The sequence below is a fragment of the Aythya ferina genome, assembly GCF_964211825.1.
Source record: "Aythya ferina genome assembly, chromosome: 2".
NCBI classification, from domain to species: domain Eukaryota; kingdom Metazoa; phylum Chordata; class Aves; order Anseriformes; family Anatidae; genus Aythya; species Aythya ferina.
Window position 1 is genome coordinate 126,141,112 of NC_140297.1, and position 26,993 is coordinate 126,168,104.

At 38.0% G+C, this 26,993-nt stretch overlaps 1 protein-coding gene across 8 annotated transcripts in view; it reads left to right on the plus strand.

Moving 5' to 3' along the window:
• The window catches only part of SULF1 (sulfatase 1), a 264,797-nt gene that overhangs the window by 173,261 nt on the left and 64,543 nt on the right, over positions 1 to 26,993 (plus strand). For 7 of the 8 annotated variants that reach the window (XM_084509643.1, XM_084509642.1, XM_084509644.1 and 4 more), the window contains 3 exons: positions 16,656 to 16,817; positions 17,139 to 17,373; positions 23,036 to 23,275. In XM_084509643.1, the coding sequence (XP_084365769.1) occupies positions 17,202 to 17,373; positions 23,036 to 23,275 (412 nt within the window). In that variant the 5' untranslated portion in view covers positions 16,656 to 16,817; positions 17,139 to 17,201. Of the gene's footprint in view, positions 1 to 16,149; positions 16,279 to 16,655; positions 16,818 to 17,138; positions 17,374 to 23,035; positions 23,276 to 26,993 lie in introns of those variants that run through there. The other variant, XM_084509645.1, reaches the window with a different exon arrangement.

A 26,993-nucleotide genomic window follows, 5' to 3' on the forward strand; every position in this document is an offset into this window, starting at 1 on the left:
TTGTATAGGATAGCATATGGCATCACAGGAAAACTAAGGAGGTCTTCTAAGCTGATTAAATAAAACCAACAAGAGTCACAGGAGGGAATGGAGGAGGGTAAACACTTGCTTGCCTGATCTGAGATATTTGCAAAAACTGCAGCAATTCTCCACCAGCTAAAGATTGAAGTTTCCCTTGGTGAACTGATGACCTTTGATGTGATAATTGCTGTTTTTCCTGAAACTCTGAAAGAGACTATGTATAGTACGGTTAGAAGAAAAAAGGATAAATATTAATGAAGCATTGGATTTTTATTCAAGAACAGCAGGAGCCAAGCAGTTAAACATTCCTTTTCATCCCACAAAGCAGGATAGTAACTAAAATCCCCATAATTTTCGCCACATATACCTTAATCTCTGAGCAGTTTTACAGAGTGCTGTGTATACCTGTGGGTAAAAGAGCTTATTCTGTCATTAAAAGGAGTATTCATTTTGTTAGTTTTTTTTTTTCTTCTTTTGAAAATGTCATAAAAATTCATTTTAAATGCTATTTTAAATATTATTAAGTATTTACCCCCCATGTAACACATACATATGTGAAAGAGTATAAATTTTGCAATATGGTGGCCATAGAAGTTTTATTCTTCAGGTCAGACTGGGTAAGGTACCACAGGATAAGAAAAACATGAAAATATTATCCTTCCCATGTTGTGATGCACAAGAAAAATTCTAACCATTTCATGAATCCAAGTGGATCCTAAATTATTACTTCAAAGATTCTCTTGCACATAGTTCACCGTGTGCTCACTAATAGAAAATCAAGGTAAACATGCTACAGTTAACATGTAATTGTCTTGCTCACTCACAAACTGGTGAAAGGAAAACTGCTTAAAGAGCTTTCTACAGCTGTCCAGGGCAGTGTACAATGCTATGCAACACAGGGACAGCACAGCCCATTGCTTACCAAAATGACTTTTTTTTATTATTGTTTTTAAATAGAGACACAAGTGCTTTATTTACCTGGTAGTGAAGTTACTTCTTTCTGCAGTTAGTTGTTGCTTTAGATAGCAAGTCAAAAGATACTCAGACTTTTCCAAAAGGCTTGCCATCTCCAGTCAAGATGTTAATTTGCATGTCTGTCATGGCTTGGAAAAGATTAAGTATTAGCCTTTCTTCTAGCATGTCAGACTTATTCTGCTGTTATCTTGAAGCATTTTAAAGTCAAATAAAATTGAGATTTTCAGACTGATTAGCTGGTGTGACTGCAAAGGCATTTCTGTATTCAAGAAATGCCTTTGTTATAGCAGCCATCATATCTGACCTGCTGTCTAGGTCAATAAAGATGAAGGGCTCTTGGTCTATCACAGAAGAAACTCACTGTGGACCGAGATTGGGCCTGCTTTCATATGCATACACTTACTGCAAACCTAGCAACATACATGTTTTCTTCAAGTGATTAATATAGCATCACATGAGACATACTGTTTCTTTGGAAAACATCCTTGTAAAGCTGTCTGAAATGGGAGGTTAAATATCAAAGGGCTAACACAAAGAAATGGAATGATCAAACAAGTAGACTATTCTGTGATTAGCATGGAACATTTTGTTGATGATTAAGTAAAAAAAAACCTGCTGAGATGAGGAGTAAGCAATTACATGTTGAGGATACTCCTACTTATTGCCTTATTAAAAGTATTCACAAACTGAGAGACCCTCCACAGGGTGATCACTTACTTAATTCCTTAGAGCCAACAGCTTTGCTGTGTTTATATTACATGATTTTCTTGAAGGAAGGGAAAAAGCAGGAAATTTTCACTAAATGCATAATCACTCTGCGTCAGAGAAAAATTACGAAATTCAGGAAACTTTTGTATATAAAGGAGGCTGCATGCTTATTATTATTATTTGCATCATGTCTTCTTGGCATACCAACCTCTGTAGCAATACAATAGGGTTTTATGTGAGGCCTTGTACATATGACTGTTGTCATTTAATATTGTCAGGATCTATGATTTGCACTGTCTTTCATTAAATGTAGAGCTGGCCAGAAGGTGACAGTTCAGCTTTCAGCTTTTCAGCTTTTTTTTTTTTTTTTTTAAACAATTAAAACCCTTCCAGTGGTTTGTTTGTTTTTCTTTTCACAACATAAAATTCTATTGAAATTCATTTGCAGATTGAAAAGTTAAGGTTTTCCATCTGAGCCTCATGTCTGGGTATAAGCAAAAAGAATAGTCAAGATGATCTTTGTTTTAGCTTCAATCCTATTTAGTTGACACCAGAGATCTATAATTAGCTAATTGTTTGCACAGAGAATTGAGGAACTTAGATGCAAGATGTTATGTAGTAGAACATGTGGAAATACTGAAAGTATTATATCGAACACATAGTTTAAAAATGGCACAGTCAAAATTTGTCTGGAAGTCTGATTCAATGGGATATTTCACAAACATATGGCATAAGGAGCAGCTTTTCAGCAATAAGCCTTAAACAGGTATTAGATGCTAACTTGTGACATTTATCACACTGTCTACAAGATGCATATGATTCACACTCAGTCACTCAGTTGCCTTGGTTTTAAGCAATTTCACACTAAAAAGAAAATATATTAGCAAAAGCTCTTTGCTGTTTGGTGATGGTTATTTGCTTCTTAAGATTGCTGTCCCAGTGTCCTTACCTGTAAACTAAAGCCTGTATCGTTTGACTGTTATGTTTGATTTATATTTTATATAGATTGCTGAACAGAATACGAAACCATAGAAAATAGCATAATTTATAATACATAGACACCTTTTTATCATAGTGTTATAGGCAATGACTTGTGACATGCTCCAGTCTACTGTTTTGCAATTTCTGTTTCTTTTCATTTACACCCTTTCTCATATACTAACCAATCCAGTTGATTTATAACAAACAATTTCCTAGTGAAATGTACTTACCCATTACAACTTTTAGGACACCTTTTCTGCATTTATAGATAATGTGTTTCATTCTCATTCAGATGGATAAATGTTTTTTCATGTGAGTACTGAGAATCATCTCATTTACAACTGATGCTGTCATCATGGTATCATGGCCATAAAGCTCTGCACAGCCAGAGGCTGCCCAACCCAGTCCTGGGCCCAGAACCCCATTTCTGTCCTCAGAGATGTCAGCCCTGGGCCCCAGCAAGGCCACAGAAGAGCTGGTGTTCAGGTCCCCACAGCCCTGCCCTTCCTGGCCATGGAAGGCCTTCCCAGCCAGGCCCAACCACAGATCTTAGCCATGGCCCACAGAGAGCCACCAGCCTGCACCATGCCCTGCAAATGTGGTTATAGGTGTTACTTGAAACACGGGCGGATTTCATTTGCAGATACATAAAAATTACATTAGAGACCATAGGAAACACATGCCAGTGTTGACATTTTGCTGTATCTGTTTCCCAGCTCTATTCCATGAGAAGCCTAATATGTAACTCAATATTATAGTTAAAGACCTATAGGAGAGAAAATCATGCAAAGAAATGTGGAAGGATCTTACAAATAGTTGCACTGTTAATATAAATGCCTCTGACCAGAGGTTAACAGGGTTTTAAATGTGGGAGATAATGGAAACATAATCTGGTGTCATATGATCTGTTAGCATAATGATTTTTCATTTCAGATCCTTTCTCTCTTGTTATGGCCTGCGACGTTTGGTATATTTTTGTTCAAATTTTACCATGTCTATAATCTAAAGGTACTTTACCAGCCAGAGAAGAGGTGAGTTTCTGGAAGCTTTCAGTAAAGTGGAAAAATAAGAAGGTGGAGAAACATGAGCAGGCGGTAAAGGGGTAGATTACAGTATGTGCTATATGGGTGCTGTCATCTCCATCCTGCAGGCCTGGGGAGTGGATTTAGGGCATATCATCTGCTTGAAAGCACTGAGCTTTTAAAGGAGATGCTAAGGAGAGTTAGGAATTTTATTAAATCACATTACAAAATTGAATAAAATACAGAACAGAGATAGGAAGATGTTGCATTTTCAGCATATCCTCCCTTCCGTAGCTTAGAAGTCTTGCACTGCTGTCTGTTTAACAGCACCACAATAAAGTGTTGTGCTTGGTTTTGTTTTTGTTTGGTTTTGTTTTGTTTTCAAATGGTATTCATTCTTTTCCTCAGGAGTAAGTTACAGTTTCCAGATACTGTGTCAGGAGACTACAGTGTCAGGAGACTACATTCAAGTAACAGGGCATTTTCAATACAGCAGTTTTTTATATGTTGATGTGCAGAGTTGAATTCTTCTACCACAAATACAGGCAGAAAACAGGGAGAATTATACCACAACTTTCATGTAGAGTTTTTCTGAATATTCTGCCCAAAAGATATTGCTTGCTTTTCACTATAAACCATACAAAGCACCCTTAATTTTGGAGGGAACTTAACTGGAGGCTGTGTTAGTTTATTAAACCTGTGTCTTAAAGTGTATCTGTTATTAAGAGCTTATGATCAGAGCTGCCTGCATAAGTAGCCCTTACTAAGTGGAAGAGTCTGTGGGAACAAATGTAAATTAATAACTTTATTCCTAGTAGAGAAAAACTCGGGGGGGATACGTTAGTCACTGTGGTGTTAATAGATCATAGTGATGTCTTCAAGAATAATCTGTTTGTTTGTTTGTTTGATATATTCTAAATTATTAAGAAATAAAAAACATTTGTAGAAGTGTTACATGAAGGACTGGTTATGATTATTCTTCTCTTCCAGGAGACTTTTCTTGTAAAACTGCTTTGTTGTGGTTATAGACCTATCAAAATTCTTAATATTAAATCTGTAAATTTTGCAAATGCAATGGCATTGTAAATAAAGCTTTGGAAAGTTATCATTACACACTTTTTACCACACCATGTTTAGAGTTTTAGAGTCTTTTTAGAAACTAGTAACCAACCTGAATGATATTTTCAGAAACAACTGGAACTTGTTGACAGTGCTAAAGATTTGAAATTCCATATTTTGAAGCAGTAACAGTTTCACCTAGTGAGACAGAATTTGTAGCATTTAAGCTGCCTAGATTTAGACTTTTAAATCAGCCATATGGGATAGAAAGGGTCCCACTGGAAAAACATTCATTTAACTCCTGATAAATTACTCATTTTTGCTTGTTTATTTTAAAGGACAACATACACAGGAATGTATTCATGGGAGATGAATTAGCTCCTATATTATGAGTGTGCAGTGTGGTTAGTGTGAAACATTTACACCACCCAGCTCATCAGAAACTGGTCAGATCATTTGTTTCATTCCAGCTGTGCTCTTTACATTTACATGGAGCCTGGGACAGAGGGGATTTCAACTTTCTCCTTTCGTAAAGTTGTACAAAATAAGTTGTACTTCTTTTCCAAATATTGACTACTTTAATCACTACGTTTTATTAACAAAACAAAACAAACAAAACCAAAAATGTCTAAAATCAGATTTCATTTCTGTAGAAGAAATGACCACTAAAATAATTGGAAGACTTCTCCTCAGTTCAAAGGATTTTGGATAAAGCCCGAAATCTTAGCTAACTCCCATGACTAAAGGAGCAAAACTTAGCCTTTAACTTTTCAGACTTTTCAATGCAAGGGAAAATGGCAGATATTTCTTTAAAGCTGTGTACATTGATGATATAAGTGCAATGGGAAGTTGGTAGGAAGGCTCTTAGAATTGTATGTAATGAGAGACATGAATGTTATTCAGTGATATGATGAATTCTTTGACTTGCTGTGGTGACACTGTCCTTCAGAAAACAGCTTACTAGTATATTGCTGCCTTCTGGGTTTCAGTAAGCCTGTTACTATGGCAAAAGCAGAATTTTCTATGGCACTCTTCATTCTTGGTCCCAATAAAAACATAAAAAGTTCAGAAATAGAAATAGAAAAGTAATTTTTTCAGTCAATCTAAGTATTTGAAAATCTTCAGTGATTCATTCACATTGCAAGGAAAGGTTTTGTGAATTTTTTTGTTTCACTTAGTTTAGCTCACTTCTCTGTAACAACAATACCTCCTTAAATTCACATTAATATGTATTTGACTCAGCACTTGTTAAATGTTGAATTCTGGACCCCCAGTACAGGAAAGACATCGGTAAACTGGAGTTGTACTCTACAAAGAGCCATCAAGATAGTTGTGGGGCGGAGCACTTGCCCTGTGTGCAGTCGTTTTTGGAGCTGGGTTGTTCAGAATGTAGCAGAGACAACATCAGTGGGCCTAACAGCAGCCCCCAGCACCTACAGGGTAGTCATTGAGAAGACAGAGCCCAGTCCTTGGTAGTCACACATGGCAGGAGGACAAGAGGCAACAGATATAAACTGAAAGGAAAGAAGTTTGGACTGGGTATACAGAAAAAATCACCCTCAGGACAGCCAAGCTGTGGAACAGGGCCTCAGAGTGTTTTGGCAGTGGTCATCCTTGGGGTTTTTTATGACTTGAGTTGGTAAAGCCCTGAGCAGCCTTGTCTGACCTCACAGCTGAGCTCAATAAGGACAAAGAAGTGGATTCTGCTGGTCTAAGCGTTCCTGAATCAGGTCATTGATGTGAGAGAGAAATGCAGTTTATGAGTCACTTTTTATATAAGAACATCTCATCTACATTTAGGGAAAAAAAAAAAAAAAAAAGTTCAGTAAAGCAAGCATTGATAGTTTCCCAACAATCACTGTAAACTAAGATACTTCCCAAATTCCTTCCTAAGCAAAATGTAGAAAAGCACTATCATTCTGTCCTTTGCCTTTCTATCTCTTCTCCATTACCTGAGAGTGATTTCTGATATATCTTGGTCCTTTCCATTCTGTATTATTCAGAAGCTTCTACCTAATGATTATCAATTTCCATTCCTGTCTTCCCTTACTGTGCATAGTGCACAGTCAGATGCTGGGGCATAAGGTTGTCTGCTTGCTCCATCACTCCTGGAGAAAATAATTCAGTCTGTGCTGTGTCAGGCATCTTAGCAGAATCTTGGCTCATGAGCAGATGTACAAAATTTTTATCTATAAAGATTTAAGATATATGTATAACATCTATAAATATTATATAAAATCACGTGTCTTCACTGCTAAACAGGAACTTTTCTTAATAAGTGCATTGGAAATAAAAATACGTGTGCTTGAATGTATTTAGCCTCAGCTTCCATGCTTTAAAACTGCTCTCTGATCTACAGAACCCAGAACTATGAAATTGAAAGTACCTGTATGTGCACTTGAAAGATGAAGGAAGTCTTTCCACAGGCATTTTCACTTGGAAAATGAAAGTGCATTTATATGTGCTACCTTTTCAAAATGCTTTCTGACATAAAGTTATTCACAGAATAATTTCAACAAGTCATTCTTGAGTCTCTTAGATCTCAGACTGAAGATTATTTTCAAATAGCTCTTTGAGAACAGATATCCAAGATTCAGACTGAGTGAATTGGTATTCCTCCAGCAGATAAGCTGTATATGATATATTCTGTCCTGGATCAGGCATATGTGGCTCTTCTTTCAGGCTTTTTTAACAGCAATACCGAGATTCAGATTAAATTCAGTATCCAGATACTTAATATATTTTGGTCTTCTCTCATGTACCAGTGGTAGTTAGCTTATTTTGAAATATTCAGTAAAGATCTTAAAGAATCCCTGTGCCAGGGATTTACTGGAGAACCCACTAGAGGCTGCTTTAAGGTCAGCAGTCCTGTTCAATGAGGCAGACGTATTTATTTTGCACAGCAGGACATGTACCAAGGTCTAAGTAAGGACTTGGATGCCTGCTTTGAAAATCTTGACACTAAAATCGATCCATTTTCTTCCTTGCTCATATTTGCTGTCATTCCAGTGCAAATTTTTTTTTTTCACCTGGTAAGATGTGACTACTGGAATGCTCCTGGCATGGGAGTGAAGCCACATGGAGATGACTTCCTGATGTTCCTAGTGGTGGGTCAGCTGCTGGTCACTCCAGGGATCCCCCATACAGGTGTGTGTTTGAGTGTGGGCTGTGGGACAGTGAGGTTACAAGAAGCAAAAAGGACTGGAAGAATTGCTGTGATAGCAGACACAAAAACTCACATTCCTGGGCCATTGTTCTACCATGTGCTCTATAGGTAGCCCAGCTTGGAGAATGTTGAGGGCCTGCTGACCACAAAGGTGATTAACAATAATCACAGAATCACACAGAATCACAAAATAGTTTGGGCTGGAAAGGACCTTAAAGATCATATAATTCCAACACACCTTGCATGGGCAGGGACACCTCCCACCAGACCAGGTTGCTCAAAGCCCCATCCAGCCTGACCTTGAACACCTCCAGGGATGGGGCATCCACAGCTTCTCTGGGCAACCTATGCACTGCCTCACCACCATCCAAGTAAAGAATTTTTTTTTAATGTCTATTAATGTCTAATAAAATAGATGCATGGGTGATGTTCTTCTCAGTAGTGCCTCAAGTCAGTGCAACTTCCTCTCTGACTGGTCTGTATAGAAAAGGATATGAAGCATTTGCTTTTTGTAGCAGATTGTTTTGCTTGGTCTGACTATCTGTTTACTGTTATTACTAGGCTGGTTTTTTCTATCGTATAGGTTTGTGAGGGAGAAACTATTTAAAAACACACTTCCTGCTCTGTCAAGGTGTTTTTACACATAAATCAGTGAAAGTAAAATTTGCACTGTCTCAGGACTGGAAAAGATCCTTAACAAAGAGAAGAAACATACTAAGGAAGGTCTCACTTAAAGGGTGGTACTCAGTACTCGATCCACAGAATTTAGTACTTATAATTTATTGAGAATAAAACTTATTTGAATATAATTGTACTGATCCCAAAACTAAAATTTATTAGGCTTTGCAACCAGACCTGGAAGTGCAAGAGAAAGTCAACAGATACCATATGCAGTCTGTAGTGTACGAATGTGTATATAAGTACACAGATTTTGCATGTAAACATACAAAGTACCGATGTTACAAATAAGTTCATTTTCTGCACTGGAGTAAGTTTTTAAAAAGCACTTGCAGGAACTGCCCAGTTCTCTTGCTTAGCCAGTGGATGGCAGCTACCTAAATTCCCACAGTATTCGTGAAAAGTCCAAGTTTATGTGTTAAGTACATCTGAGGTCCTTACCTAGGAGTACAGGTGCTCCTATCTGTTTAAATGCATAGCTTATATAGCTTCACACAGCTATTTCTTCATGCTTCAGTCCTGAACCTGGTTCCTGTGAACTCCTGCGGCTTCCCCTATTTAGTCAGCAAGGAGAGCAGCCAGAGCAGCAGTGCAATAGAATCGGTTTCCTCCAGGACCCAGACCCTGGTCATACACCTCAACATCACTTCTCCACATTCCTCAACACCCACAGGAAGGCAAAACCTACCTTAACCTGCCCATATTATAATGGAGTTCTGTAAGTTATGGTAAGGAAATTGGCGTATTCTCTGTCTTCTTATATATGCATAGATACTCTGTGCTACAGATGACCTGATCATATTCAGGTTAATCATGTACATTTTATTTAGGAAAGCAAACTGTTTACCAAAGACAAAAGAAAACTCCCTCTTTCAAACAGTGCTGTGGATCTTTGAGGGAATGTGAAAATATCTAAGAAGCAAGTTTTTAAAATTTCAAGCATTCTTTATATAAAGGAGACGTGAAAAGCTGTGCTTTTGCATGGTTTCTAAGTTCTGTGGACTTAGAGGAACTTAAAGAAATGTGCAAACTGTGTTGCTGTTGTTCACCTCTGTGATATGATCTCCCAACTCAAGACTACTTACTGGATCACTGAATCATCAGAATGTTATTGTACAGTATGTTTTCATAATGCTCCACACTGTTGAACTGAGCAGGGATATAGCAAAGATATGTGGTTTATAAAAGGAATTTTAAAATTACCTTAATTCCTTCCTACACAAAGGTTACTCTTTATATTTAAAAAATGCTTGGAGTCTTTTAGCAATTATACTACCTGGTAGCTGGAAAGCCACTTATTTAAAGATTAAAAAAAAAAAAAAAAAAGATATCAGTAGCCTGCTTGGAGCCTACTGCACATCTAATTATCTTTCTTGGTCTTAATTATTTAGCAAGTGCTAATAAACTGCACGTATCATGACACTCATGTTTAATAAGCATATAAATTTAATTGATTTTTTTCCCCCATCTCTTTGAAGATTCACAGACACAGAATTCAATCACAAGGCAATGGCATTATAACTTCCAATATAACATCAGGTTTTAATAAGCCTCCTGTTTGCTGCACACATGTGCTTAAGACTGCCTGGAAACCAAATCAACAGAGAAAAGGGATTACTTTAGATTACTTTGAAATGTGCATTGTTTGAAATGGCCTCTGGTGACCAGCTTTCATGAATGGCTGATTTTACTTGTGGGGCACGTCATCTGGCTCAATTATACCAGCCTCTTTTGTATGACAAGTGCACTTCTTGGCTGTGTTGAAATATGAAATACTAAAACAAAGTAAATCAGATGGTGAGAAATAAATTTAAGAAACTGTATATTGCTAGAAGCTTGTAAATTAACAGAAGACTTTCTTCTTGATGAAAAATATGTCAGAATTTTCTTTCAAAACCATTTCACAGATTTGAAGCTAATATAAAAATATTTTTATTTACTTTAATCTTTTGTTTAACTATATTAAAAACATTAACATAAATACATATTTTCCTTTTATCAAAGATAGTTAATGTATTAAATTAAATATGTACATTAACTACAGCTATGTATTTTTAAAATGTTATTGAAGTTTGCTGTTTTACCCTGACATGTGAAGTGTTGGAAACTTTCTCCTACCAAGAATATCCCTTAACCTGTACAAAGTTATAAAAGTAGGTTAGAAAGTGTGCATTATACTTTCAAGTCACTGCAGGCTTTTTCCTTTCCTGTCTGTGTTTTTGAAATTACAATGCAAAAACTTAATATAAGGTTATGATTCTCCCTGCCTGCAATTACTTTAAATTATAGTTACTTTAAATTAATCTAGCCTGTGGCTAGATGATACTGATGATACATCATTATAATACACATATTATGTTTGGAAGTTGAGTAGATAACTGATTGATTAGCAAAGTGTGTTGGAAATCCAATAGATAATGATTAGATTAGACCTAGATAGGAACTGCATTCTTTGTGTTCATTGTAAATCCTATACTTTACAGCTAAGATTAGGGGATTAACCTTTAAGAAAAAATGGTAGATCTTGCTTTTTTCCTGACTTCTGCTGTACAGTAAATGTGTTTCCCATGGCTGCAGGCTTGATATTCCCACAGGAAACTGCCCTGCAGATTTACGCTGTTCTGCCTGGTAGCCTGAGATTGCAGTGTTTTCCTTTCAAATATAAGATAGAAGCATAAGATGTGAGAAAAGCATTAATGTTACCGAACAGAAAACAGTCATCTGTCAACAGCTTTTACCACTTAAGTGCTTCACTGTATTACTGAAATTGAGAGTTGTTATCCTTATTGTTGTTGTGGAGTGTTACAACCAGCTAGACATCAAGGCCATATGATTTAAAAAGAGATTTAAGACTTCTGAACTGCTAGGTTGCTCTGGTGCAGATGAACACGTCGCCTCCCTGGCCTTTTCTTATGTAATTTCAATCTGTCTGCACAATTGTCATGAAATTACTAATTTTGTAATTTGGATGGGTCTTTAACTGCACACCTGTTATTATTCAGACTGTGAGACTCTGAGAAGTCCATCCACTCTTTGACATAAACATCAAAGATTCACAGAAGCTAAACATGTGTGGTTGAGGGAAAAAAAAAAAAAAAAAAAAAGAAAAAAAAAGTTTGCTCCCTTTAGCCTTAGACTTTCCATGTATGCAAAATGTTCTTGAGTACAGTAAGATTTCTAGAGGGACACGTCTCACTTCAAAGCAAAGAATGACAAATGGTGGGAATAAACCACTAATCCTGAACTTTGTGGGGAGCACTGGTGGGTGAAGCCATCTCCAGTTAACATGATGACAGCAGTGTCTGGCCCTCTAGGCAGACTGACCAGCTGACCAGGTGCCCACAAATGTGACCAACCTCCAAGTTCATATTGGAAATTATAAAACACTGTCAACAGCAAATTCCCCACTCTGTTTTCTATGGATATTCAGAATTCTGGATGTGTTTTTCCCTTCTACTTTTCTTACTGAGAATTTGATTTTAAAGAAACAGAGAACACTGGGGACGTATTTCTATCAAAAATGTTCATAAACTATAAAACTGTCAAATCAGCTGGTCATATATAATATATATAGGATGACAGTGTTCCTCTGTTTAGGATCAGGAAATAATGCTTATACATGTATTCTTGTGGTAACTAATGTTTAGGGTTTTGTTTGTTTGAGGATTTTTGTTGATTTAGTTATCAGAGGAACACGTAGGAAGAAATTATCCAAGGTAGCCTATTGCATAAAGGACATGAAACAACTTATCACTTTCAGTGATAAGGCTTTCTGCTTCCTTTCCATACTTTTGATAATTTTTGTGCAAGTTCCTAACACTTGTCTGCAAATCTCAAAAATTTCCTAAGTATCAAAATAATCATTAGTGGAATATGTCTTAGTTAAGCCAATTTTTGGAGGCAGGGAAGTGGAAGTACAAAGAAATAATCAATAGGATACTGGACAGTAATGAAGAGCAAAACCTTTAACCATAAAATGACCACTGCAACTGGAGTTTCTTCATTTGGGATCCCTGTTGTATCTTACATTCTCAATTTGCTGGGCATATTTATTGCTAATATCAAGGGAACCAAAATGTGAATTCTGTTTCTCAAGATCCACAGTCACAGTCCACTTTATTCTTTTCTCCTCCTTCTCCTTCTCCTTCTCCTTCTCCTTCTCCTTCTCCTTCTCCTTCTCCTTCTCCTTCTCCTTCTCCTTCTCCTTCTCCTTCTCCTTCTCCTTCTCCTTCTCCTTCTCCTTCTCCTTCTCCTTCTCCTTCTCCCTCTCCCTCTCCCTCTCCTTCTCCTTCATTATTTTTTTATTATTATTATTATTATTATTATTATTATTATTATTATTATTATTATTATTATTATTATTATTATTATTTTATTAGTAATTCTTTCATTGGCCAGAGTAGATCCCTTCTTGTTTCTAAGGAAGGGTTTTAACTATGACTTTGGATGATGTTCATGCCCTTCATGCTCATAAGAAAACTGGAGTAATGTGGTGTAGAGAAGACAAAGTTGTCAACCCTTTGTTAACACTTGGTTGTGCATTACTGATCTGGAGCATTACATAGTTCTTTTTTTGTTTGTCTTGGGGACAAACATATGTCCAGTAGCCTTACTCACTATCCCCACACTTAACTTCAGATTTATAACCAAGGAAGAAATCTGTTCACGTAAGCTAGATTCCCTAAGCAAGTATGAAATATATTAAATAAGAAGAAGTCCACACATCTTTAAAGCTTGTAACTGAGAAATACAGTTATGGACATTCAGTGGCCTTTTTTCATAAAAAAAAATGTATTATATTGGACAAATTTTTATTGGCCAGACACAAAAAAGGTGCTTTGGGTGAGCACAGTAAAAAATGCAGATGTCAAAACAATGTGGATATGCAAAAGGAAAACATTCTTTTCTGAAAAGTAGCTGTCTTTTGTTGTGTTCCAAATTAATCCCTTTCTGCCAATGCAGCAGTGCTTACGTTATGTTAATAATCTTAATCATTTCTTGGCGAAAATTAACGTAAAACAGGTAGTTTCAAAAGATATTATTTTATCTTTCACTTTTCCTTCTGGTCACCAAAAGACATTCTGTTAAGAGACCTAGAAATCAAGTCCTTCTAGTTTTTATTCCACATGACAAAAAGTGGCACTGTAGCCCTTCTTTGCAGTGCCCTGCCAATGTAATTCAAGTTTCACGGGTAATTAATTCTCCATGCCAACGAGTCCTTGAACTGCCTGTTATAATACTAGCAGCATAGAGCCAACTGAAGAACCAAGTTTTCAGATTTTATCCCATGAAAGGTGAGTACAAACTATGAATTTGTAATTCCATTAAAAAAAATAAGAATGACTGTAAAATAAAAAGTACATCCAAATGAGGTAAAATAGTCTCCTGGATTTCATAATACTCCAGTTTTGTTTATTAACTGACAGTGTTTCAGTTGTCATAGGTATATTCTCGAGGCAAAATATATTTTAAATTTATCAAATAACACATATATATTTTCTTCTTGTAAATGCTCTTAGAGAAAAAAAAAAATCATTTCATATTACAGTCTTGATTTCTGAACACTGCATAGAAATTTTTAAGTTTACATCCTCATATGGATCTGAAAAGGTCCCTTTTAGAATTTCTCCTATTTTTGCCTATTTCCCAAGACAAATTACAGTGTCTGTAGGGGCACTTGTAGAATACCAGACAGTATCCAACACAAACAGCCTTGTCTTCCATTATCAAGGCTGCATTTTGACAGTTTTCTTTATTTCATTTCCTTCAAGAACTGGGAAACAGGCTGTAAGAGGACAAGTTCTCAAAGATCACTTCAGAATAAAGATTTGTCGTATGAAAATATGAAATTGTTATGTGTAATGAAAAGTGGCATTACTGTGTTCTTGTGCAGGAACCATTCAATGAGACTTTGTTAATTAGTTTTATACATTTCTTGATATTTTACTTTATCCATCAAGGGGAAAAAATAGATAGCTGGAAAAGAAATTCTTTTACCCAGAAAAGAATTGTCTAAGGTGGCTATAACTTGCTGAAATAATCTAAAGCAAAAAGGACTTTTTTAAAAACTAGCACAGCCCAAAGAGGTTAGAATGAAGAACACTTACTAATGTTAGTCTGGATTAGTATAAATTTTATTAGCACTGAGGTGTAATTGTCAGGAACTTTCAGTTTCATACTGTGGGGGATTATTCAAACATGTTAGTGCCAATGTTTGCTCAGTGCAGTCAGGATGACTGCACTTTCTGGGTCAACATTGTCTGAAAAAGTTTGCTGTACAGTAGAACTGATGTAAGAAACTAAACATTGAGTCTCACTTCACGTATCCTTTCGTTCTTTGTGAGGTGAGTCAAAGTTTTGCTATTTAAAGATCAGACATTTAGAGAAATTGTATTTCTCCTTTGCACCAAGAGCATGTGGTGTCTGGTGTCTGTCAGAAGAATGCTTACTTCTTCAGTAATGCTATTCTTTGGTGTTTTTGTCAGCTTCTATGTGGCTTAAAACAAATACATGGAAATTGAATTATTTTTAAAAGTCAGTCTGGACTAATTACAGACTTCCAGTCTGCTTATCTGAGTGTTGTGTAATCACCTAAATGGCATTTAACTTTAAACGCCCAGCCCCTGTATTGGCTTTGCAGTGCTGTAATGCTAGTCAGAGACTGCAATGTTTGGTGGAGCAGGGACAATGAAAGACAGGATTTCTCTGCAGCAGACACTTGGATTTTCCTTTTAAAGACATTCACACTCCTCTGGTGTAATTACAGCCTGCCAGAGTGAGGAGCATGAAACTGTTTAGCTTGTGAAGCTTAAAATAAAAGGTGCATATGAAAACAAGAACACGATCCTTTTTCTAGCAGTCCAGCACAAGTCCCTTCCCCTCCCTCTCCTATGGCTTCTTCCCCTGATATTTAGAGCACCTTCCATGTAACATATTTTTAGGTGAGTGACAGGGACTTTGTGTGTGTGTGTGTTGTGCTTTCATTACACCATTTTTGTGCTTATTTGTATGTTTGTAGTTAATGTCACATATCTAAATTTGAAATCTCAGGTATGGGAGCACAAATCTTATGAATCATGCTCCAGCCTAATTATATAATGTCCAAAACAATTCCTATGCAGCTTTTCCCATAAGCAGACTTCTTGAATGTTCTTGGGCTTGGGTGGTTTTGTGCTTTGTTTTATTTCTTTAGGGACCGAAGTCACCGCGTTTTATCCATAGTCCCAAAATAATGTATGTGGCCGGTCAGTACCCTGGAGGGAGCAGGCATGACTCTGTGGTTTCTTTTCCACCCCTTTCCTTTTTGCCCCCAGGTATTCCCTCCCTTCCCTTGTGTAACAGGACGGTTTTACAGTGCTTCACTCAGTAACGCAAAAAATGTTCAAGTGTAAGTGGCTGCCCATTCCTCCCCAGGCCAATCAGTCATTTTCAGTCACAGGTTTAAATCTGCTGCAGCGAAGGCAAGCCTCTGTGCTTGCATCAGGTCTTACAAAAGCAAGGCTGTTTGACTGACAGGCACAGAGAGGGGGTTCTGATAACGCACTGAGTTGAGTCTGGAAACCGAGTATTGAGGACAAGGCTGTGCCAGGGGTACTGTGCATTATGGATGAGGCACTCGGGTCCATCATTGATTGATTGAGGGACAGTTACACTCTTTCACAATGCTGGGTAAGATCATCTGGGCTGTCACTTAATATGAGCTTTCTTGTCAGTGGGAAGATGACTTTTCATGTAGTGATCCAATGCAGATTGCAAATGACAGCCATGCTCTCCTCTCTGCTTTGTAGGGGTTTACTTGCTCATGCAGGTGAGTTAAGCTAAAATAGCTTTATCGTTTGCCAGGTGCCATACACTGGAATTAACTCTTATTTGCAGAATCTCAGGCTGCTTATAAATATTGGAAAAGTACCTGCATTTGATGACATGATATATATGTCCTTTATCTCTAGCAGCCAAAGTGCCACCTAACTGCTGCATAGGTATAGCATTAAATTAAGTAGATGAGCTGGGGGGAATGCAAATTTTTTTCTACTCTTCTTTTTCAGGACAGAGAAACAAGCTGTAATGAACAGTTCTGGAGACTTTGAAGCACAGTCACAGCACTGAGGTCTTTGACTGACAAGCCTTCAGCTTTCTCCTTCTTATGGGGCTCCTCCTACAGATGTTCTGAACACGTCTGCATCCCAGCAATTTTTTACTGCGCCCAGGTACTGACTGTAAGGAACATGCTGCATAAAAAGAAGCGTGGGGTGTAGGAGAAGGAGCAATGTGAGGAGTATACCAGGAGTCAAGCCTATACAAAATGCAGGCAGTGGCATGACTTCAAGCAAAAATTATTTGAAAAAGCGTAGTTGCAGAAGGAGCAAGTTTATTCTTAGAAAATGATAGAATAAAGTTATTATTCAACAATATGGCTTGTGTCATGTCAAATGGTATGTGTCAGGTCTGACTTCCCTAAGTATCATCCTTTTCCTGTGTGACTGAAAGTTTATTTATTGCTTAAACAGAATTTCTTTTCCTCCCTACAGATCTTGAAAACTAGAGTTCAGGCACTTCTGGATCGCTCTTTTCATTGAAATACTGGAACTACTATGAAGTCCTCCTTGTTTGCACTCCTCTTGGCAGTGCTCAGTACTGAACTGCTGACAAGTCACTGTTCCACTGTCAAGTCCCCAAGGTTCAGAGGACGTGTGCAGCAGGAGAGAAAAAATATCAGACCAAATATCATCCTTGTACTCACAGATGACCAAGATGTGGAGCTAGGTGAGAAAAAAATGTTATTTGCTACTTCATTTCCTCATGTGTCGTTCAGTAATTTCTGCAAGGCAAGAAGTACTTTAAACTCAGAGAGGGCAGTGGTCCAGAAACAGTATCAGAATGTGGAAAAAGTTTGGAAAATAAGTTAAAAAATATTATTTAATAGCATTTATCAGATTTAATTGCAGACTTTAGGAAATGCATGCATATCAAAATTAATCATAAAAGTCTTTAATCACCACCATAAAAAGATTTAATAATGCATGCAAGGACACACAGGTAAAAAACTTGCATCAAAACTTCTTTTTCAGTTTGTTACTTTACATAGCATTTAAAATGCAAGCCTTATGAGATTAGCCTTTCCCTCAGTGCTGCATAGGTGAGTATTTAAGTTCTTCACATACTTGTCACATGTGTGAATGCCTTCTGACTTGTTTATGCACACAAGAAAACAGTCTTATTTCACAATATAGAGCTAATTTCTATATGAGTTATTACAGTGTTTAAAATTCATCTGTCTTAAAACTATGTTATATATGTAACAGTAAGATAGCTTTGCTTTCACAAGTATACTGAATATGTGAGCACAACCTGGATACACCAGACAGAAGTGATTTTCACATATATTTCTCAGGGCGGAAAAAGTTAAAACACTTGGATGATGTTACAGGAGGCCTTTGAATGTTTTCCATTAAGTAAGTTAGAAAGATATTAATGATGGTTACGCATATAACTGATTTTTGTTTCACTGCCTGAAGTGAAAAAATGAGAGAAAGAAGATCATTTTAGGTTACCCCCAAGCACATATTTTAGTTTTGGGGGCAGGAGGTAAGATCAAAAAGGTGGAAAAATGGCAAATAAATTTGAAATGAAATCTTGCATTCTTAGTGTTTTTTAATGAAAGACATGTTTTTAATAAAAGTAAGGTGATTTTTTTAAAATAAAATGCCATATGACACCGAAAAAAATCAAAATGTTTCATTCAGAAAACTTGTAATGAAATAGTTCATTTATGCTAATATCAAATACTTTCAGCCAAAAAGTTATAGGCAGAAAGAAATAAAAGCAACCCTGACATTCTTGAGTTATTAGCATTTTTGTATTTGTCATTATGCAATAATAGTTTATGCAGTCTTTCAGAGTTGTGAGAATATAATTAATACACTGTATTTCGTGACTGAGGGTTAATCCTTTCATGCAGCAGTTTTGTCCCAGAGCAGGCCCCGAGATCTGAGTACATCTTATCTATTTCATTTCTCACTCTTTCAAACGTCTGCTCTGTTTAGCCATGCTGCATAATGAATGTCTGTTCCTGACTCTATTTTTGGCCTAAAATACAGCTATTACAATAGGAATGCATTTCTTCTCGATAGAGTTGTTCTGAATTCGTTAAAAGGGTCAAGTCACATCTTCCTTTTTGTGGTCAGAAAGAGCCTGCTTTCTCCAAGGCGCTGGGGAAGGTAGGTCAGCAGACACACGTCTCTGAACAATGTTACCGACTAGCTGTCTTCAATCTTGAGAGAGGGTTTGCTAGTGGTGAGAGAGCAGGAAGGATGTGGCAAGCCACTTTGTTCATTTTGTGGAGCTCCTCTCTTTGAAAGCTGCACTGGATGTTCACAGAGGGCTCTGGCTCCTATTAGCAAGCAGTTGAGCAATAGCCTGGACATGTATGCATTCCCAGCGCATTGAATGAAGACACAGGTTTCCCCTTTCCATAGATCATTTCACAGGAAACAGGATTCAGCCCCAAGACTTACTGTATTGCATTATTCGCACTTCTACTAATAAATCATTCTGCTTATTTGAAAAGCAAAGCCATACTGTTTTCCATGTGTGAAGTATCCCCTTGCCCTTTCGTGATTCCTGTGAAAAAGAAAAAATTCCTGTTTCCCAGAGGTCAGTGGGAAGTAACACTTTATGTCGCAAACAGAATAAAGCTTAGGCAGAGTTATCCAAAAATCACAAGACTGAAAGTCTCTCAATGTGGATTATTTGCTATTGTATTCCCAGCACGAACATTTCTAAAAGCTGTTCTAAATGAATGCTTGAACATAAAAGCATATAAGGTACACTATAGATTTCGATCAGAGAAGATTTGTCTCTAGTGTATGTATAAGAATTGAACCAAAATATTCAGCTGCCTGAGTGTAAATGATATACAGGGGAGTTACCCAAAGTAAAATTTGCAAGAAGCAGAGAACTAGAATTTAGTTAGTGCTCAAAGCAGCTCTTCATATTGATCTGCACCATCCCCCTGAGTTCTGCATTCTGAATACAAAGAAGTTCAGCAGAGCTGCTGTCTCATACAACTTATCAGATAAAAGCCCCAAACTGCTCCACAATCCCAGTCAGTTCTTATTATAAATGCTGAGAGGAACACGGCACGGAGGAAGGATATTACTGATCAGCTGGTGGATGGTAACTTAGGCAGTATGAAACAGCCTGGCCCACGGCTCTTGATGAAAATCAGCAAAAGTTAGGGCCGGAAGCTGGGAAGTAATCAGTGAAATTGTGCCTTTGCACACTTTTTAGCCTTCACCAAGATCCCAAGGACAGAGAAATAACTGCCTGACACCTTGATAAACACATCTTGCTAAGGACAAAACACCAGCTCCCAGAACTGCATGGGAACAGTACCTCTGGAGACAGTGTATTACTGCTCTTCAGGGTGGTAGCTGCAGCTTCCACTAAGGCCATGTCTCTTCTCCTTTCAGGCATGAGGACTGTTATTTTCAACTTTTTGCTCACTTTTAAATCACTTCCCTTGCCCTCTATGTTCTCTGTCACTTCTTTGTCCCAGGTACTTGCACACATCAGTCCCTCAAGCTGGCCCTCAAGCATGACCCCTCTATATCCTTACTGGGATATTTGTGCAATGTCAAAAAGGAGTCAAAAATAATGAAGACTCGTAGTTCCAGTATTTTAAACCCAGAGCCCTTTGAGATGTTGGACAAATGGGAAAAGGTTTAAAAAGGGGATGAAAAAATCCCTAAGAAGTAAAATAAGACAATTACTTCTTCATCAGTTGGTGAAGGGATCACAACATCATCTGGATACATCATATCAGGCATAATTTACCTGGTTTGCTTTCCATCTTGACTAGAAATTTCAAAGCACTGAAAAATACAAGCTGAAAAAAATGGTGATATATTCTGAGATCCGCAAGAGTCTGTCACCTTACTGAGGCCTTGCATAAACAAATTAAGACAAGATAGTTTGGGCTGTCCCATTGTAGAACTGTCCACCTGTGATACACCTGGCTGAAAATCTACAGCAACTTTAAGACTCTTTATGAAACCTTGGTTACTGCATGTACTTCTCAACACATGAGGAGAACAAACTGAGAGGTGATGCTGAATGTCTTTCTGACAAAACTTGCTAATTTCTTTGTCCAAAGTGGCTGTCCTCAGTTATCTGGTTCCCCTTAGGTGCTCCCCACTTGGTCATGTAGAGCGCTGGTGTCCTGCTGTCAGACAGCGCCTGAGTACATGTGCCCTGAAGACTGTGGGCCAGATGGTAAAGAGCACAAGCTGTGAGGAGAGCTACAGACAGCAAAGGATTATAACTTATATCAGCAAGTTTTATCTCCTACTTATGTGTTGTTTCACAAATGAGGAAGTCTCACCTGCTTTGAAGTGTCCATTCCAGAATTTCCAGAGGGGCTATATCTATTATCAGAGTCAGTAAGTGCATACCTGGAAGAAAAACTTACTCATAAACAGCAGGTTTGCAAGAGCAGAGGGCTGACCAAGCAGAGGAATGAGGAAGGGCTGTAACAGCCATTCATTTATAATGCATAGAGGCATGAAAGTGCACGTTGGCTCTGATGCTGTTACTGTGCATTAGTGTACCATGACAGTGTGCTTCCCATCTGAGAGGACCTACAAGCACTTTGCAGCTGAACTCTCAGTAATAAACCGCAGCATTTAAAAAATGGGAGAGCTATGGGAGAAAAAAAGAAAAAAAGAAAAATGAAAAAAAGAAAAAAAAAAAAGGAAAAGCCAGCCTGGGGTCCAAAATAAAGACAATGTAGAGTAAGGATCATCTCTTATTTGACTTTTACTCACCAACTCCTTGAAACACTCCCACTCATACAAAAGAAAGACCTCTAGTGCTCAGGGAGCTCTCAGTTACTCTCCTACTTTTCTGTGTCTCTAAGCACATTTTTTGTCTGTACTGAGTTCAGGAAAGCACAAATGTAGATTCTCTGCATTTAGGAAAGATGGACTGTGAAAGAAGAAGAATCCAAAATGATGATGACTTCTGCTCAGGGTACTAAATATATCCTTAAAGACACATACGAGTGCTGCACCAGGAATTGCTAAAGAATTAACTGTCTCTTCCTTTTGTTTTACCAGACAGTTCTGATGAAAAAGATTTCACATTCAGCACAGACTCTTTAGCCCAAAAGCAAAACCAGAGCATGCTTAACTTTCTCTAATAATATTATTTGTAAGATTTTACTGCTTACACCTAAAGCTGAACGTCCTTGGAAGTTTTGTGGCCTTACAGACATTTATTTCATGATTTTAAAACTTTTCCAAGTGATCCAAACAGAACCACCAAGAAATACTCTTATTTTATCATTGGAATCAATTATTTTAATTTTAAATTTAAGCTGACTTGTCAATTTTAAAAAATGAATTGTAAAACCAAAGAGAAAAAAAAAAAAAAAAAAAAAAAAAGAATTCCAGAAGCACTTTCTACAGTAAAAACTGAGCAAGTATTAGAAATTGCAGACGTTTCCTAGACACATATTGACATATCCATGGTTCATAGTCACTGTTCACTCTCTGCTCTGTTGGATAACCAAAACAGCAAAGTTTGACAGCTATCAGCAAGTACTGACAGACCTTATCAGGAGCTGCTCAGTCTTTCTGCAGTCAGAAATCTGCACGTCCTGTCTGTCTCACCTTGTTTTTCACAAAGGAGTCTTAAATGACACAAACAACAACCTTCGTTCTTTAAAATGGATCAGTGCAGGAGTATGTTGAGAATGCAAGAGTTTATTGAGAAAGGTGCTGAATGTTGCTAGTACTTTTTACATAAAAATTCATTGCCAAAATGTGATTTTGATCACAGTGCTTTAGTTTTGGAGCCAGACATGCTGATCCTGAGTCCAGAGAAACTTCCCTTTGGGAAAATTGTTACTGAATTCATTCTCTCCCTTCCCAGACACCTACTCCTTCCTTCCCTTCCTCCCTTCCCACCTACCCCGTTCTCTCTCTCTCTGATTATCTGATAAAAAAGAAGGAATTGTAACAGATTCATTAGTAATCTCAGAATTTTACATACCTTTCTGGCACATTGACTAATGATGCAGTCTGTGTAACATACTGTTTTCCTACAGCAGTGTTTGAAGTACTGTTGACCTATAAATTTGATACAGCTCTAAAGCTTTAACACTGTATTTCTATATTAGTCTGCACTTTAGCTTTGTTTTGAAGCCTGAGAAAAAAAGAACTCAATCTTTCTGGAATCCTGAAAAATATGTTTGGTGATATAAGACAGATTTTATCTTTTCTCCTAAAATTACCTAAGCTATGAAGTGGTCCAGATTGATGTCTGAAAGCAACCTAACCACTAATACTTTACTTTTAATGGCAAAATAACATCCAATATGTTCTGTTTCTTGCAGCAGAATGATAATCAGTACCTTTTTTTGCAGGTTCCTTACAAGTGATGAACAAAACCAGGCGGATTATGGAGAACGGAGGGGCCTCTTTTATCAATGCATTTGTAACCACCCCGATGTGCTGCCCATCACGTTCCTCCATGCTGACTGGGAAGTATGTGCACAACCACAACATCTACACCAACAACGAGAACTGCTCTTCTCCCTCCTGGCAGGCTACTCACGAGCCCCGCACCTTTGCCGTGTATCTCAATAACACTGGGTACAGAACAGGTAAGAGACAAATCAACAGTAGCTCTTTGTTTAAGTGAAGATGGTGGACGTGGAGTGGGGGGTCTTGACTCACTGCCTGAAATGAGGTGACTATTGTTCCAAACTGGCTTTACAGAGCAGGGGTTTAGTGTTATGGGGAGGGAGGGTATTACTGCCAGCTGGTCCAGATCTACAGCTAACAGCCACGCAAAGTAACTCACTTGTAATGGAGCAGCATATTTTCATGCTTGGATGTCCCAGGTGGGAAATAAGCTGTTGGGCAGTTACACCTCGTGAGAAAGAGGTGCATTTTCGTGGCATTGTGGGTCTGAACTGGCAGTTCCAGCCATGACTATGGTCAGTGTTAGGGTCTGCTTGTGGACCGCTGCTAACAGTTCTGGGAGAAGATGTCAGGGCCAGACTAGGGACTGGTGCCAAAGACCTCACAGAAGCAAAGTGCCTGTCATGGGAGTGAAACAAGGTGAACGCTATAATTTAAACTTTGCCACGAGGTGATACTTCATTTGCATTTTCTGAAAATGAATAGAAACATGCTTTTAAGAAGGATTGTTCTGCTGTGCACCAATAAGATTTGATAGTTTTCTTGTAAATTCCTGGTGGTTTTCCGTAGTCAGGAGATCCCTTTCCTGTCTACAAAGAGCTCTTCTTATTCCCCTCATCCATGCTTCAGCTTGATGTAAAACCCGATTCATTTATGCATCACCTATCCCCTAAGATTTAATCTGTAGACACGTTAGGCTCCAGCCTGACTTCCCCTTCTCGAGGTACGGGAGTTGTGCGAGGTCAACAGGGTGCAATTTGTCCAGAAGCGTCATCCGACTACAAAGACTCTCCTTTACAGGACCAAGGAGGCACGGATCATGATGCCAACTGCGTTCCTTACAATGTAATTGGCAGCAGAGAAATTTGTCTGTATCAGTGGTTTAGGCACAAGAACAGATTGCTTTCAAAACATAGCAGGCAAATGTCTCCATGCTGTCTGCTTGTCCTAGTTCTCTAAATACTGCTACACTCGGCGTCTTACATTTATCTGCCTGTTTGCCATCTTTTCTTCACCAAACAAACTCACTCTTTCTTCCACTCTGTCTCTCTCTATCTGTAATTATGAAGAGCTTCTGCATCATGTTTAAAAAGCAAAAACAAATACTTATCTTCTCTGGGCCTGATACATGTACTGAACAGTTCTTTAGTCTCTGTTAAGCTGATTTCAGTAAAGTTGCCACCAAAATACAGCACTACTAAGCCTGAGTAAGGGTCAGCACCAAGGCTTTTGAGGGGAAAAAGAGAGGAGAGAGCAAACTGATTATCACTGTTAGAAAATGTGCTGAATTCATCCTAAAATATACACCTCAGAAACCTTTTCTGCTTGGTCGATGGCCATTTCATGTGGGATCTGCCTTTCCTGTTCTTAAAAAAATTGAGTATCTTACTGACTTGTAATGTAACTTAAAGAACTGAATGCCTCCTGTGTAGACTGAACTGCTGTGGCAGACTTTGGTGTCACCCACCTTCTTTGCCCTTCTGGGGGTAAACACTGCTTTGGGTAAGTCTGTTCTGCCATGTATTATGAAGTCACATGGAGAAGTCTACTAAATGCAAACCTGGCCCTATTGAGTGGAAAGGAACAAAAGATTAAAAGCAAAAAGGAAAAAATCCATTTCCAAAAGCAGACAGAGGGAACTCAAGTCCTAAAACTATCAGGGTAGTTGAGCGTTAATGAAGGGCAGGACAGGGGAAAAAAAGAAAAAAAAAAAAAAAGAAAAAAAAAAAAAAAAAGAAAACAAAAATACTTGTACGAAACTGTTTCTAACCAAAGTGCATTTCTTGACCCTATAGTAATAAGACCCTAAAGAACTTATGCCTTTACTCCTTGTAAGATGAGTCCCCCTCCCAATTACCCCACAATGATTTTTTGATGCAGAAGCTTAATTAACAGTAGAACTTGTAATACATTTTTCAAGGACAGTGTTGCCTCATTAAAGAGTCATCAAAAGTCCACTAACTAATTAATAATCTACATTTCACAGCTAGAAGGTTTAGTAAAATTGTAATGACTCAAGAACACTTAGGAGTGAAAAATAACTGAGAGTGGAAAAGAGGTAGCTGGGGAGAGAGAGCATGACGCATGACTACATGACGCATGGGCTCATCGTGACTCTGTGCAGAACCAGCAGACTCCACAGGTATTTGCCCTGTTCATTTATCTACCTCTGTGTTTTGAGAGGAAATCGGTACCCTCCTCAAAAGGAAACTGAGGCAGAGAAAGAGAAAGTGAGTGACTCGAGGCCACTCATGGTTTGGTGGCCATCCTGATAAGGGACTAGTGGGAACCTTGATATACCAGTTGAGACAATGTGCTGTACCTCAGATCAGGTTCTCTGTTTGAACTGATGAGGATTTAGCTCTCACTTTTTTACAGGGTCAAATTATTATATAAGCCAGTGGAAATAAGGGGGTGGCAGAATGTTTATATAATGTCCTTACTTTTGTTCACTCCAGATAGTTTCCAACATCTATAAACCATCTGCTATCTAAACCTGCCTCAGCCTTAACTAAACCCTGGATACTGCAATTGATCACGTGTGGGCAGGCTGCTTATGAGGAGAGTCCTGCTAAAACCATGAGGACTCCAAGCAAGCACAGCAGTCCATTTAAAGAGGTCTGAAATGTGCTGTAATAAACTGCAGTCGTAATTAGAGCCCACTGGGAAAACCTGACAAAAAACAGAATGTTTTTTTATTTCCTTTTTCTGTTTTACTCCTGTTCTACTCTTAAGTGACCTAATGGAGATGTTGTTTCATGGGAACATCCCTTTTTTGAAATGTCAGTGCTAAATCATAGGCAGGAACTGTGCTGTGTGGGAACAGGGCAGACAATATTCAGAAACAACACTGCCAAAACAAAATTGCTTTTGCTTCTAATTATCATTAAAAAAAAAAAAATCCTAAAACAATTAATGATGTTGCAATATTTATGGTTTCTCTTACTCACAAGCTGTATGCTAATGCAGAAATGAGTCAGTTGCACAGCTTCCCGACTTTGAAAATCCACAAAATTGGTAATATTAAACCAGAATTTCTAGAATGCCAACAAACAGTAGGAAATAGCAGGGGGAGATACACAAAATACATAGAAAGAGAAAACAAAACAACTCTGCAGAGCTTCAGAGATGAGATTAGTTTTTATTACATAGGCTCCAGCTATACTGGGGAAGAAAGATGGTCACTCTGTAATTGCTTTCAAATTTCATGGAAATTGTCAGAACAGCTTCAGAAGTTTTCTTTCATCTTGTTGTTTTAAGGTCAAGAAACATCCCACCAGCTATTTAGATTCAGAAATTTTATTCACAAGATTATTAGTTGCAGGAGTTGGAAGTTTTGCTTAGCCCTTTCCAATGCTGGCTATTTGCTGTCCTTTCAATACTTCCCACAGTACTGTTGAAGTCTTTTACTTTACCTTTTATTCTTTTTTCCCTAGCCCTACAGCACATAGCCTTACCTCTCAGACATGTGTTCTTCAGTATTGTCAGATCACGCTGCCATACACTTACACAAATACAGAGGAAAATTCCAGGTGCGCACTACCTGAACCTTGGCATCCTCCAGTAGGCAAGCAGGATTGTGCCACATTTCAATGTAGCAATAACCAAGCATTATCTTAGCATTTTAGAAGAGAGAGCCATGACAGCAGCACAGCCGATATCCATGAGACATCAATG